The 13019-nt window shown below is 42.0% G+C and overlaps 1 protein-coding gene across 2 annotated transcripts; it reads right to left on the reverse strand.

Moving 5' to 3' along the window:
* Window positions 1-1420: 1420 nt before the first annotated feature.
* On the reverse strand, window positions 1421-11672 carry rab4b (RAB4B, member RAS oncogene family). 2 transcript variants are annotated; one of them, XM_062385950.1, is made up of 8 exons: window positions 11489-11672; window positions 8083-8163; window positions 7022-7136; window positions 6862-6924; window positions 5181-5335; window positions 4682-4777; window positions 4341-4511; window positions 1421-4209 (listed from the first exon to the last, which is right to left on the reverse strand). In XM_062385950.1, exons 1-7 carry the CDS (start codon window positions 11502-11504, stop codon window positions 4396-4398), a joined length of 642 nt encoding a protein of 213 aa, XP_062241934.1. In that variant the 5' UTR covers window positions 11505-11672; the 3' UTR covers window positions 1421-4209; window positions 4341-4395. The 2 variants fall into 2 exon arrangements, with proteins under 2 accessions (XP_062241934.1, XP_062241933.1); XM_062385949.1 differs by lacking the exon at window positions 11489-11672 and adding an exon at window positions 11203-11462.
* Window positions 11673-13019: the final 1347 nt, after the last annotated feature.

Consider the following 13019-nt stretch of genomic DNA (forward strand, 5'->3'; position numbering starts at 1 on the left):
GAAAATTAGATCCTGACATTGTCCAACATTATCTGATAAATAAGATGTATAAAATCAGGTACTATTTATTCTCATGCATATACCTTTTTAACCATATGTTAAGTATTCAGTATGTATTAGATTTGTACAAAACATGTAAACGACTGGCTGAACCAATGGACTCGGAAGTGCCTTGGTCTTTTAAGCCACTATCTGGTGACTTGCGTGTACAGTACTTTAGCACCATCTAGTGGCCAAACATCTTCCCCAGTAAATAATACAATGTAGTTATGAGGTCATCCTGACAGCTGGTCTCGGATCGATAAATCAGTCAATATATCCACATCAGCTACATTAAGCCACTCTAGCTGTGACTGCATCGACCCAGAAACATAAATCCAGACAATTGGACACAGAGGACATTTACCCTTCATCACTCGAGTCCTGTGATATCCTAACATCGCCCCGACTGCCTCCCACAAGAAATGACTTGCCTGAAGAATGGAGGTTGAGCCGAATGAATCATGTACACGGATTCAATCGTTAAACTTACAGGTCTGTTAACTCAGCAGAGCCATAAACCAGATGCGAGACAAGTTGTTGCTAAACTAGAATTACCAGCCTGTGGTTGTGGGCCTCAGCCAAACAGTGCAGTTTCAGTCCACACGAATTTTTTCCTGTCACCGTGACCTTTGACCACTGAATTATAATCAGTTAATCTTTTCGTCCAAGTGTCAAGTTGTCAAACAGACATTCAAATATCATGTTCAAGGGGCCAAAAACAATAATTGTGAGGCGACTTTAATCTTTGACGACCTACATGCTATTAGCTCATCCAAGATTGTAAGTGAACATTTTAATTCAATTTGAAAGAATTCTCTGGAGGGGCTCCACAAAAAAGGCTTGTGTGAGGTCACATTGACCTTTGACCTCCAAAATCCTAAATGTCCAAATTAATGCTTGTACCAAATTTGAAGAAATTCCCACAAGGCCCTAAAAAAACACAATGTCTCCAGGCGTTGCACAGGAATACAAACCTAAGATTCATAAACACTAGTCATTGGAATGAACTTTAACCGACTGAGCATTTGAACAGGAAGTAAACATTAACATGCAGTAGACAGGTGTTACTGGAAAAACAAGCAGTTTACTGGGAATTGCATAATCATTATAATCAATGAGCAACACTCACCCACAAGACAAACCGTATTTACAGCACAGGTTACTAGAGATGTACAGTAGTATTAAGGTTAATTATACATTAGTTACTAGGCAACAACTGCGTTGGATTGCATTCATCACAGGATTGAAGAGGTGAGAAAATGAAATTTATCATGAGACTATTTTGATCAGCCCCTACTGACTGAACAAAGAATACATACAAGTGAATGCAGGCTCCCTCTGGTTCTACAGTGTTTAACCACTCAGATGTTTTGATAGCTGACTCGTGACTGTGATTGATCCGAGATGATGCTGACGTCCTCCTGCAGCTCAGGAAGTCAACATCCTTTCATCGTTACCTCCATGTCAGCAGGAAGTGAAAAACAAACACGCCTCGTGACAGATAACATCTACAATGAAAATGTTTATTACAGTTCAAGTCAAATAAAATTTACAATTCTATAGTTACAGCATACAAACAAAATATGAAAATTCAAAAGTAAAAGTGCACTTGCAGAAGGAGACAAACTATCACACTATGCCAATATTGTAGGATCTTTCTCTTGATATCCGATAATATCTCATCCCTCGGCGCTGTCCACCAGAAACTATTTTAAACCACGCCGGTCCTGACTGGCAGGCAGATGCGACGTCGACCACTAGAGGGACTTCCTACTACTTTAACAAACCTGTGGTCATGTCATCACCTCAGACTTTAGGCTACTGGGAGCATCCTCTCAGATGGCAGGTGGAGCCCAACGGGCTAGCAAACTATTCGTAGAGCGAGCTAACCACACGGTCGCTGAGCGCCCCCTGAACGCTGGATAGCTTCCTGAGTTAAGTAGCTAGCCACAATACTAGCTACTCACCGCTTCCAACTTTAATGGAGGAGATTACAATCATGGACCCTGCCATCACCATGGACAAGAGCAAGGAGCTGCCGAGGTTGTGCACATGCGGTAACAAGATCTCGGGGGCAGATACCCACTCTGTGTGTTCAGCATGCCTCATGCTGGACCATGCCTGAGAATCGCTAACTTCTCTGGGCGCCTGTGAGCATTGTGCATGCCTTTCCATAAAAGCCCGCTGGCGCCCCAAGCTAGCTTGTCAGGGATGGATCCTATGATGGGACAGCCGTCCTCCATCCAGGGAGTCAGGGAGAGTACCCAGGGAAACACCATCCCTGCAGAGGCCAGCAGGACGCTGTTGCATCACTACATGACCCTGCCGAACATGAAACCGACCGGAGGTCCGGACCCGGTATTATCATGAGGGATGGCTCCGACTTGGTGGATGAGTCCATTAGCCTCGGCTCTGATTGAAGGGGAGGTGGATGTGGAATCCAGTTTCAACCCACCAGCTGCAAAGCTGATGACTGAGGATGGTGCAAGGACTAAGCTTGGAAATGTGTGGGTTGAAGTTTGCAGGCAGTTTTTGTTATGATATCCTTTCGGCTTGGTCAGTGTGACCTGTTCCCTCAGTGGTGCAGACAGAAGCAGTGCAGTTTGGGTTATTAACTCACAACCTCATATTCCCAGCAGCGCCACAATTCAGACCGTCAGTGTTTTACAGAAAGAGGAAACCGTGTTTGAGAGGGGAATTTCCCAGGTTCTCTTTGGGGCAAAGCAGGGCCGGCTCTCAGGACAAAACATCTGGGTTGGCTCAACAAACATTTTGCAGCAGAACTGCTTCGTGCTCAGTGATCAGAAGTGAAAACTACTTGGAGGGTTAAATCCAGGCTCCTGACATTTATCAGGGCGCACTTACAGCCATGCATGATTCAACAGCATTGAGCTGCTGTGAGGGAACTGGGTGGGCGGCAGAAAAGTTTCCCCAAACATGGCACTGAGGCAAAACCAACTGTGGTTTCCTGTGACGTCCCTCATGCAGTATGTGCATGTAGAGCAGTGTGAATCAAAGGGAGGTCATGGAGAGAGAGAAATCGCAGCAGGAGGAGTCAGAAACAGTTTTAGTTTTGCAGAGACTGAAGACGCTTGGTTTGTCTTTCACTGTGATCGTAGCAGAGACACTGAGACTTGAACATTGTGTGAATCTGATGACATATATCTACAGAGTTTTGAGACTTTGGGATAAAATAAAGAGCATTAGTTCTCTTTTTTTGTGCTTTCAACCTGAACCACAGGCTTCTCTTTGTGGATGTAGAATGATGTGACGGGACCAGTTCTTATCACACTTTAGAGACATGGAGACTGGGAATATTATACTGTAGATCCACAATATCACATATATTACTAAGGCCAATACTCTACATTAAAACAATGCTTTTAAAGGCAAACCAAGAAAAGACTACATATCAGAGTGACAAATCTGGGTTCTGCATTAGGATTTAAGTGTCAATTTAAAAATCAGAAATAACTGATGAGCTGCCTCAGTCTTAAGATCAGATAAAAGGTATTAACAGCCAAAACCTCGGAAACCTTCGTAATGATTTGAATAACATCTGGTTTAAATTTCTATATGAAAATTTCACGTTCAAAATCTGTCTATGTTTAGACTCTTTATAACTCAGTCACCATCAATACAACTCTGAACTTATAAGTACAGCGAAGATAATGGCAAATAAAAACAGAAATATCATCGAACATAAAAAGTCAAAAGCGGTGACAAACGAATCATGAGTCCAACAGACTGTCTGAACAATGAACAGGTGCAACTCAATTTACAGAAAATAACTTACAAACAATGACGTGCAAATGCAGAAAGCATGAAATTGTTACTGAAACCAGGCTGACAAAAATAAACACAGAGAGAAGAACAGCAGGGCAGCCCATATACACAACCCCCGACTTGTCCTTGTCTGGTCAGTGACTTGAGAAAGTGATTGTTGAAGAAGAGGATTCCCCGTCTTTACGATCACATTGTGTTCATAATGAGGGGTTTCCCTGTCCAGACACAGGTGCAATGCTGACCCCTTCAGGTAAGATGTAATGACTCTTACCAGAGGTCAGGGGTCAAGGGGTTGCAGTGATCTCCACGATCATTTGTCCAGGTGATCCAAGGTGTGTGAGTCCACAGAGAGAGGGACGACACACCAAAAAACACCTGGAGCTGAGATGTGAGAAGAGAAAGAAGATGAGGTGGTTATCACTCATTCACCATTACTGAGTAAAGTAAAAAAGTAACCAGAAATGTATTTATTTTACCACCGTTACAGCTTGATTTAAGAACACACCACTGACCTGTAGGGGATGCCCTGTCTCTGTCGGCCTGTAGGTGAGCGTAGGGTCACGATCCCTAGCAATTACAATGCTGCTTATTCTGTGTGGGGGTGCCTCTCGGCTGCCGCAGCTGCCTCAACGACGCGTCTCCATACTGGATACCTGAACCCATCCTCTCTGGGTCTAACTCACCTTCGAAAGAAATGGAAACTGTTGGCAACACAGACATGTGCAGAGCGATGCACTGGACTAAAATGTCCTCACATGTCAATTAACTCATGCACAGAGATCAAAAGTAAACACGTGCAAACGTCTGCAAACTTGCACACGGATGCTCAACCTCCTTATCAAACAAAGTGTACCTGATTCTATCTTGTTGAGGATGATGCGAGCGCACTTCAGAAAACCCTCCTCCACATTCTCCCCAGTCAGAGCACTGGTCTCAAGAAAAATCAGCTCTTCATAGACATGAAAATACAAGAAACAAGGAAAAAGAGACACAATCGGTAAGCATACATGGAAATAGGGCTGGGCAATTAACTGAAAATGTATAACCCCTAACCGACTTAATCTTCAAGGCTAAGGTGACCGCAATGATCCAGGATTCACGATCCGATGTCATTGATAAATAACTAAATACATGTGATCGTCATTTTAGGTGAAGCACATAGGGGAAAAAGAGACACACACACACTCACTCAGGAGTATGTCCCATAATATAATCGTTCATTAGTTCTTATCGAGGTAGAAATTTGAAATGATCACGATATTGATTTGAAAGTCGCCAAACCCTACATGAAAAGCAATCAAATCAAAAAACGAGACAAACTTAAAATGTGTGATGAATTTAACATCACTTACCGTTCTCCTGAGCAAAGCGTGAGGCCTCTAAGAAGGTCACCTCTCTGTCTGCGTCCAGGTCTTTCTTGTTGCCGCACAGGATAATAACAATGTTGGGACTCGCCAGTGTCCGTGCATCTGTCAGCCAGTTGGTCAGGGCATTATATGTCTCCCGGCTGTGAGACAGGAGGACAGATGGACACAATGTTGTTTACTGCTGAGGGTAAAGCATCGCCCTGTAATATGTTAAACTCAATTTGTTTATCTTTATCTGCACAGACTCCTTTTTATTAATAATTAGCATTCTTGCTAGAATCTGGCACGTTAACACTGTTATTATACTGATGATCATTAACAGGCTCTGTCGCTATCAAATACATAAATAAACACACAGAGTAAATATTTTTGCCTCCATAAACACACAATGTTGTATAAACAGAAGTCCTGGCCTGTTGGAGACTATGGCTTAAGAATACTCATTACTTGGAGTGGGAGATATCTCAGTTCCTTAAATAGGCTTTCGTAAAGATGTGCATGTACTTTTACTTTCCTTCCTCAAACCGTATCCTCATATAAAACACATGAGGATTTACCATCAGCAGGTTATTTCCATCTCAGATGAATCACAAGGGCTAAAGTTACTGTTAGCTAGTTGAAAAATATAGGGTCTTTCAATGTTTAAATCTAAAGCTGAACAAAAACCAACAAGCACAACAATTACATGTTTAACTTAAGAAATCAAACAAATTTCATGTTTGGTTTGTGTATAATGGCAAAGGAAGAGAATGTTTATTAATGACTTTTAAAGACTAACTTAATAAGTTGGTCATACACAATCAAATACAACTTCATAATACAGTTATAATGTAAATATTTACTTCTGAAAGAGAAAAGTCATCTATTTCAATGGCTGCCAAGAAAAGTAAAAAATGCAGCAACTACATATTTGATCAAGACCAGAATATAAAGCTCAATACTTATTATAAAAACAATAGTCAAGGATTGCAAGTGTAATGGTTTTTAAAGTAATTTAAAAAATTGGCTGGTAGCATCGATGTGCAGAGTAGTCTCTTGTATACACATGATTTCATGTGATTGATCTACTTTCAAATTCACAAATTTGATTTACTTCATCAAAGTAGCTCCAGAGAACAAAAAGACCAGAAAGCTTGAGAAGAAACATAGTGTTTGCAGATGCTGCTTTTTCACTTTGTTTTTTTACAACTTTAGTATCAGTTGTGCATTTGCCTTCAAACTTCGAACCTTTTTAACTTTCCAGTTACAACCTTTGTTGACAGTGATCACAATAATCATGGAAACCTCTTTGTACTGACGCCACTGAACACCATGGAGACAGGACCCTGGTGTGCGTGATAACGTGAGGCCGGTGAGCTGACGGGGGTGTGTGTGTGTGTGTGTGTGTGGGGGGAGTTTTGCTTAACAGCTGCTTTCACTAACAGATAAAGAATGACACCCTATTTTAGTATTCGATTTCAGGCAGGACCTGTGGTAGCCTTAACACGATTTGATTGGCTGCTGCCTACGTTGCCGCTTGAGAATCTGAGCACGCAGCACAAGCAGAGCAAAGTAACGGAACCACAATGTAGAATGGCAACAGAGAACATTTCCCCATTCAAAGAGAATGAGCAGTGGTTCAGTTGAAGCCTCCAGCGTGTAGGTGTGAGTGCAGTGATTGTTTCACCTGGTAATGTCATAGACCAGGAGGGCTCCAGCTGCTCCTCTGTAGTAGCTGCGAGTTACAGAACTTAGGAGAAAACACAGACAATTTGGTTGACAATCATTCATCTATAATATCTATGAAATATGGTTCAGAAACTTTAATATGAAACTAGAGTTATTACCGGAATCGTTCCTGTCCAGCAGTGTCCCATATCTGCAGCTTAACCGTCTTTCCAGCAACGTTCACCACTCTGGATCCAAACTCCACGCCGATGGTGTGGTTGGAATCCTGTTTAACTGAAACAGGAACGCAGCGAGAAGAGTGTGAACAATACTATAATGAGAACTAACAGCTAAACAGAAAAATAAATCAATTCTCCATTTCTTTCCCTGAGCATTATCATGGAGTTAATAAAGAAACGCCTTTCCAACAGGTGCAATGGGGACTTTCAACTCTTCTCTTTGTATCTTACTTGTGATCTGTAATATGTTGGTGTGTTGTGCTTGTGTAAAACATTAAGTAGTTTGATCTTCAGACATATCACATCCACGTTGGACACAAGAGGGAGTCGAGATGAGATTAACATTGTCAACCCCTCCTCCCTCTCTCCCTCTGCGCTGACAGCACTGCAACCTAACACCTTTAACCAAATTAATACAAGTGCGTGTGTGTGAGTCTCTGTGAGCTCATAAAGAAAAACTGTGGAGCTTGACAGGACTACCAATTAATATCACACTGATCATTTTTTTTATTTCATTACCTGCAGGTGCAACAGAAACCAGTTTTACCTCTGCGTCATCTTCAGTGTCATATTCCTTACTTTTAACGGATAATTGAAAAGAACAACTGATCCCAAACTTAAACTGTCCTAGGAAATCCTCCTCGGATATTTATGTTCTCTTTTATATTTTCAGTTTTCATTAGAAATGTCATCAGCACACATTTCTAATGAAATGCATTTTATGTTATTTAACTTTAGTCCAGAACAGTCAAAAGCAGAGAACTGTGGTGTCATGTGTTGTATCCTGCTGGCTCAATAATCATCTACTCTGGTTTGATTCTTTATGGAAGTCAATGGAGGAACTAAATTCCACAGAGTCTAACCCCACAGCGTGAGAGGCTTTATGTGATATGGGAATCTGTGACACTAATTACATGACCATTCTTTGTAATAACACCCTAATTAATTCACTCTTATCCAACCCTGAAGCGACTAATGGGCTTTAAAGAAGAAAAACTTACACTTGTTCTCAATGAATTGGTGCAGGAGGCAGGATTTCCCAGTCCCAGCACTGCCAATCACCAGGAACTTAAACAGGAAGTCTGAAAGCAGAGGAGAGAAGGAAGAGATCAATGTAACACTAAGCCTGCTGCTCTTCACACTTCCATCCTCAGAGACAATCTGTCAGATTTCCTCTTAATCCCATTGAGCTGCTACTTTCACAGTGTTCAACAACCTTAAATTAGACTACAAATCGCAAAGCCTAGCATGTAATCACCATAACATGCTACTTCTGATTCTAAATGAATATGCTTGTTTGTCTGAGGTGAAAAATACAAATGTGTTTGAAGCCGTGAAGAAGCAACAGCACTTAATAAACATGTCATTAGAGCAAAGCCCCGGCCGTGGAGCTATTAAACTTGGCTTCGGGTAACTGACTCATCCAGGGATTGAATGACGTCAGCCAGCTGGTTGTACAGATGTTGTTTTGGTGAGTCGGCCGACACCATTGACGCATAAGATGCAGAATGACCCGGGACTCTGACATGCAAGGCCAGCACAGGCAGCCTTTGTGTGCTGTGACCGAAGTTAGTGCAAAGGGCATTTACGTGTGTAGATCCGTGAGCTCTGAAACAATGACGACGTTCAGACCTGGAATTTACATCCACCCTGACTGATTCCATCAAATGCCTCCTCAATGTGTCTTGAGATCTGATTACTCAGTCGACACTCGGAGGTGGTCTTTTCTCTGTGTGAACTAAAATGTGTCCTCCTGCACCGCATTAGAGACAGCCTACTGAAATGATGTCATCTGCACAATCTGAAGTACATCCTCATTCATGCCACAACAGGCCACAACAACACTTAAGACATTGACATTATCTCCAAGCCATGGAAGATAAAGTGCAGCGATGAATTATGCTCACTGTGTTCAAAGGTGTCACTTTTGTGCAAAGGTCATCGTTAACCCAGCTTATTTCTAAGCAATACAACAATTTTGTAATTGTTTTCAATGTTTTTTCTGCTGTATTTGAGCGTGTTGTGTTTTTCTGCTGTAAGAAGAATACATATGAGAATATAAGCAAATCTGGTAATGGTGGTGTTTTTCCTGAGAATATGAGAGAAAAACAAAGATAGCATTACATTACAACTTTCCCTCTGAGCTTCGGCTTCAGTTAGAATTTGAAGGTGCAGTGTGTACTTTTTGGTTGAAGCCTAAGCGCAGGCTCTACGTGCAGAAGTAATGGTCTGGCAAATGATTATTGTAGAGATTAGCCAGGTGAACATCCTGTGAATATTCAGCTTCACACAAGGTTAACAGAAAGATTCACTGCGGAAAAAGAATTGAGAGATTGGATGAGATAGATTTCCAGTTCCTGTGTGACATTTACCCTGATTAACCTAGGGCTTTTGGAGCCACCTTCATCTGCCAACACACACAGCCGCTGGCTCTGTTTATGGTGCACCTTTGTTTGTTGAGCCGGATGTTTTCTCAAGCAAAATAAGCCAGAGGACAAATTTGTGGTAATGGAACAGCTCCAGCAAAGCACCAGCACTTACAAGCACTTACAGTTTTCTCCTGCAACAATCTCAACGGCACATTGTCAACGGCCATGACAGCAGGACTGACAGTTTCAAAGGCTAGAAGATCTGTAATAAAAGTCTGGCTCAGCCTTTTCCCATCTTCCCAGACATTACATATTTCCACACGAGATCTGCAGAGAACAATCAAGCTGTCAATATGTCAAAGCAAATGAGGAGCAAGGAATGCAGCACTGCCCTCTACAAAGCAGCCTTTAAGGTATTTATTTATTTATAAACACGTCGATATCACATAACCCCTGCTGGAACAGACTAACAATGTTATCTGCATTCACTTACACTTTGACAACATTTAACACACTCAGACCTAAATTATTTTTCCTGTTTCCTCTACAGACAGAAAGTGCACAGAGCAATTACTACTGCAACTGACATTAAGTAATTATCAATGAATCTTCTGATTATTTCCTCAAATAATCATTTGCTATTAAAATTACATCTGTGGAAAGGGTATTCTATGTAGTGTCCAAGGGGCAGATAGGGGCTATATTCTTTTAACTTTCATATATCACAAAGAAAAAGAGTTAATCCTCTCATTTAAGAAACATGGGATTCATTCCCCAATTCTTGCAGCAGCAGAATTCATGTCCTTTTTTTTTATTTTGCTACTCCCACCAGTGACCGTGCTGGAGATGAGACAGCACAGGAGATTGAGACAGAAATCAATAAAGGGCTATTACAGCTACCATCAGAGCTGGCCCTTTACACATATTCTACCCACTGAGAGGAAGTTTCATGCAAGGAGCGAAGGAGACAGGGAACGAGTGGAAACAGAGAGTGCAACAGAGCAGGAGGCTGGTGTGCAGTTTAAAAACAACTGGGACTATTGTGTCAGAGCTTTTGTGCTGAGAATTCTTTAAACAAGAGTCAGACTAGTCCTTTCTAGAGCCATCGAAGAACGGCAGATGTTATTGCCTGAAGACGCATCAAAATCAAGAAATATGTTGCAAGTTGATTATGTGCTCCAACACGTTAATAACATTCAGCGCTGGTTGCAGTAGAGTGTGCATCACAGCTGAGCAGATGGTGGTGCAAAGTATAACAGAGTCTTTACAGTAAGATGCACACTTGTGAAATTAATGGCTGGAAACTAAATAAACAATGAACTCTATATCTATCATATTTATATAAACCATCCATGGACTATGGATGTGTTACAAGAACTCACTATACACATTACATCCATGTCACAGACAGGTGCAGCCATCTCTTAATTTGCTTAAAAGGCAAATGATCTGTGGTGAAAAGAGAACTGACACGGGATCAGAAGGACACCTCACAGCTGCTGCTCCACAGGTAACTCGGGGCTGATAAGATCTGCCTCCATCCAACAGGCCCCGCAGCTGATAGCCACCCTTTAAATACTAAAACACACACAGCACCTTCACCAAAAGCAAACAGTCTCCCAGCCCTGCAAGGTCACTGCTCCGGCTCCAGGTCCCAGCTCCCCTCGGTGCTGCAGCCACGTCCTTCACGTGTCAACATGTTATCGCAGAGTGCGAAGTTTGAAACAACTTTTACCTGGGGAGCCGTCTCACCGTCTGTGGGCTCTTGTTTATCCCCGTTTGAGGAAGCAGCCTGCTCCGCCATTGCTTGACAGATGTGTCGGTTTGTCACAAGATGAACGCGGGCACCTCAACCGTGTATTTAAACGGACTGTCAGCAGGAAGATGTTGTTTAATCGCCATTTAAAGACGCAGACGTGTCGAGGCGGCAGGTTAGCTAGGTGCTAGCCTTAGCTAACCGTGCAGCCAGCTAACTAGCAGCGTCGCTAAGAGCCGCGCAGCTAGCGAGCTTCGAATAACAGCACGAGCCCACACGTACCGTACGTCTCCGACATGTCGACCCTCGCTGTGTGGAGGACTCGGTTCGAGCTTTGGAGCTGTTCTCTCGGTTGTCTGACAGCTGTGTGCTCGTTGGGCTCACACCTCTCCCGGGTGTTTATCTATCTACGACGCCTGAGGTTTCCTCGTTAGCTTCCTCCAGATACACTGACTCACGTCATCCGCCGTCGGCCGTGACGCGCGAGTGCTTGTGGTCATCACACTGTTATTATGACGTAATCAAATAATCACCAATAATATTTAAGGTAATTCAAATGAGAGGTAAACATCGATTTCACTCAATGTTTATTCAACTGATCTGTATCCTCTTCAAATGTTAAGAGAATTAAAACAAATGCAACGATCAACCATTTTACTTATTTTACCATCATAGTAATTCAATAAATGGAAGGATTATATATTTTATATATATATAATTGTATATAATTTTATCTAAGTGTTAAATTTGCCATTATACATGTTTACTATGACACTGACTGCATCATAAACTCAATGATTCTGTTTGATTCGTTTCAGAGAATGGCAAACATTTACCCTTCTTTCACAGGATTTCTTTAATTTCAAGAATAAAACAAGACTTTCCAGAATCTATCAAAACTTTACAGAATATATCAAGAGTTTACACAATGTATCAAGACTCTATAACGTATACATTAAAAACACTAAAAAGAGAAACAAAACTGACCAACTTATCATCAAATTAAATTGATTCCCCAACCCCCGCCCCCCAGTGTATTTAGACATATTGTCTGTACTGTTTAACGAGATTCAAAGAACCGACACGGTAAAAAGATCCGAACTTCCCATCACTAGTCTCTGTGTGCTGCACACTTCCTGTCCCACTTCCTATCTCTGTGTGCTGCACCACCTCTCAACTGAATAATGAGGAGGATTTTATGCTGCGGTGAACAAGTCTGTGCAGTGAACCTGCTGCTGTGTTGCTCATGTCTGAAACAGAAAGTCTGGACACATTTTACCCACAGGTCTGGTCTGAAAGCAGCTTAACCAACTAACTAACTCCCACTCGCCCTGTTCTCTTCTGTTAGTGACCTAATTGGGTTATTTGGCCTCAAAATGAAAACCTTTTTTATCTGAAATCCTTTGTTTTATGCTGCTTCCTTTACGAGCTGCGTCTTAACACCAACTGTAAACGACCTCAACATCTCTACTTCCTGAATGTGATCATTCAAAAATCACAACAGTAGGCATTTAACGACACTTTTCAAAACACTTTAGGAAACGCTGAAAGGATAAACGTGTTTATTTGTGTTACAGTTTGTCCTGCAGATGTCCAACAACTGATGGTGAATAAAGAAGAGGTTCCCCCTGAGCAGCAGCAGTGGAGCCCTCTGGTGGACCCGGAGGACCTACCCACCCACATTAAAGAGGAACAGGAGGAACCGTGGACCAATCAGGATGGACAGCAGCTTCAAGGTCCGCAGGAGGCTGATATCAAGTTCACATTGACTCCTGTCGCTGTGAAGAGTGAAGAAGATGAAGAGAAACTTAAA

This window comes from Platichthys flesus, chromosome 4 (assembly GCF_949316205.1).
Source record: "Platichthys flesus chromosome 4, fPlaFle2.1, whole genome shotgun sequence".
NCBI classification, from domain to species: domain Eukaryota; kingdom Metazoa; phylum Chordata; class Actinopteri; order Pleuronectiformes; family Pleuronectidae; genus Platichthys; species Platichthys flesus.

Coding starts and splice junctions, on each gene's coding strand:
- rab4b (XM_062385949.1), bottom strand. CDS start 11,254: ATGGCGGAGCAGGCTGCTTCCTCAAACGGGGATAAACAAGAGCCCACA. Junction 8,164..11,202: donor TAAACAAGAGCCCACAGACG/GTGAGACGGCTC, acceptor CTCTGCTTTCAG/ACTTCCTGTTTAAGTTCCTG. Junction 4,778..5,180: donor ACGCTTTGCTCAGGAGAACG/GTAAGTGATGTT, acceptor ATGTCTATGAAG/AGCTGATTTTTCTTGAGACC.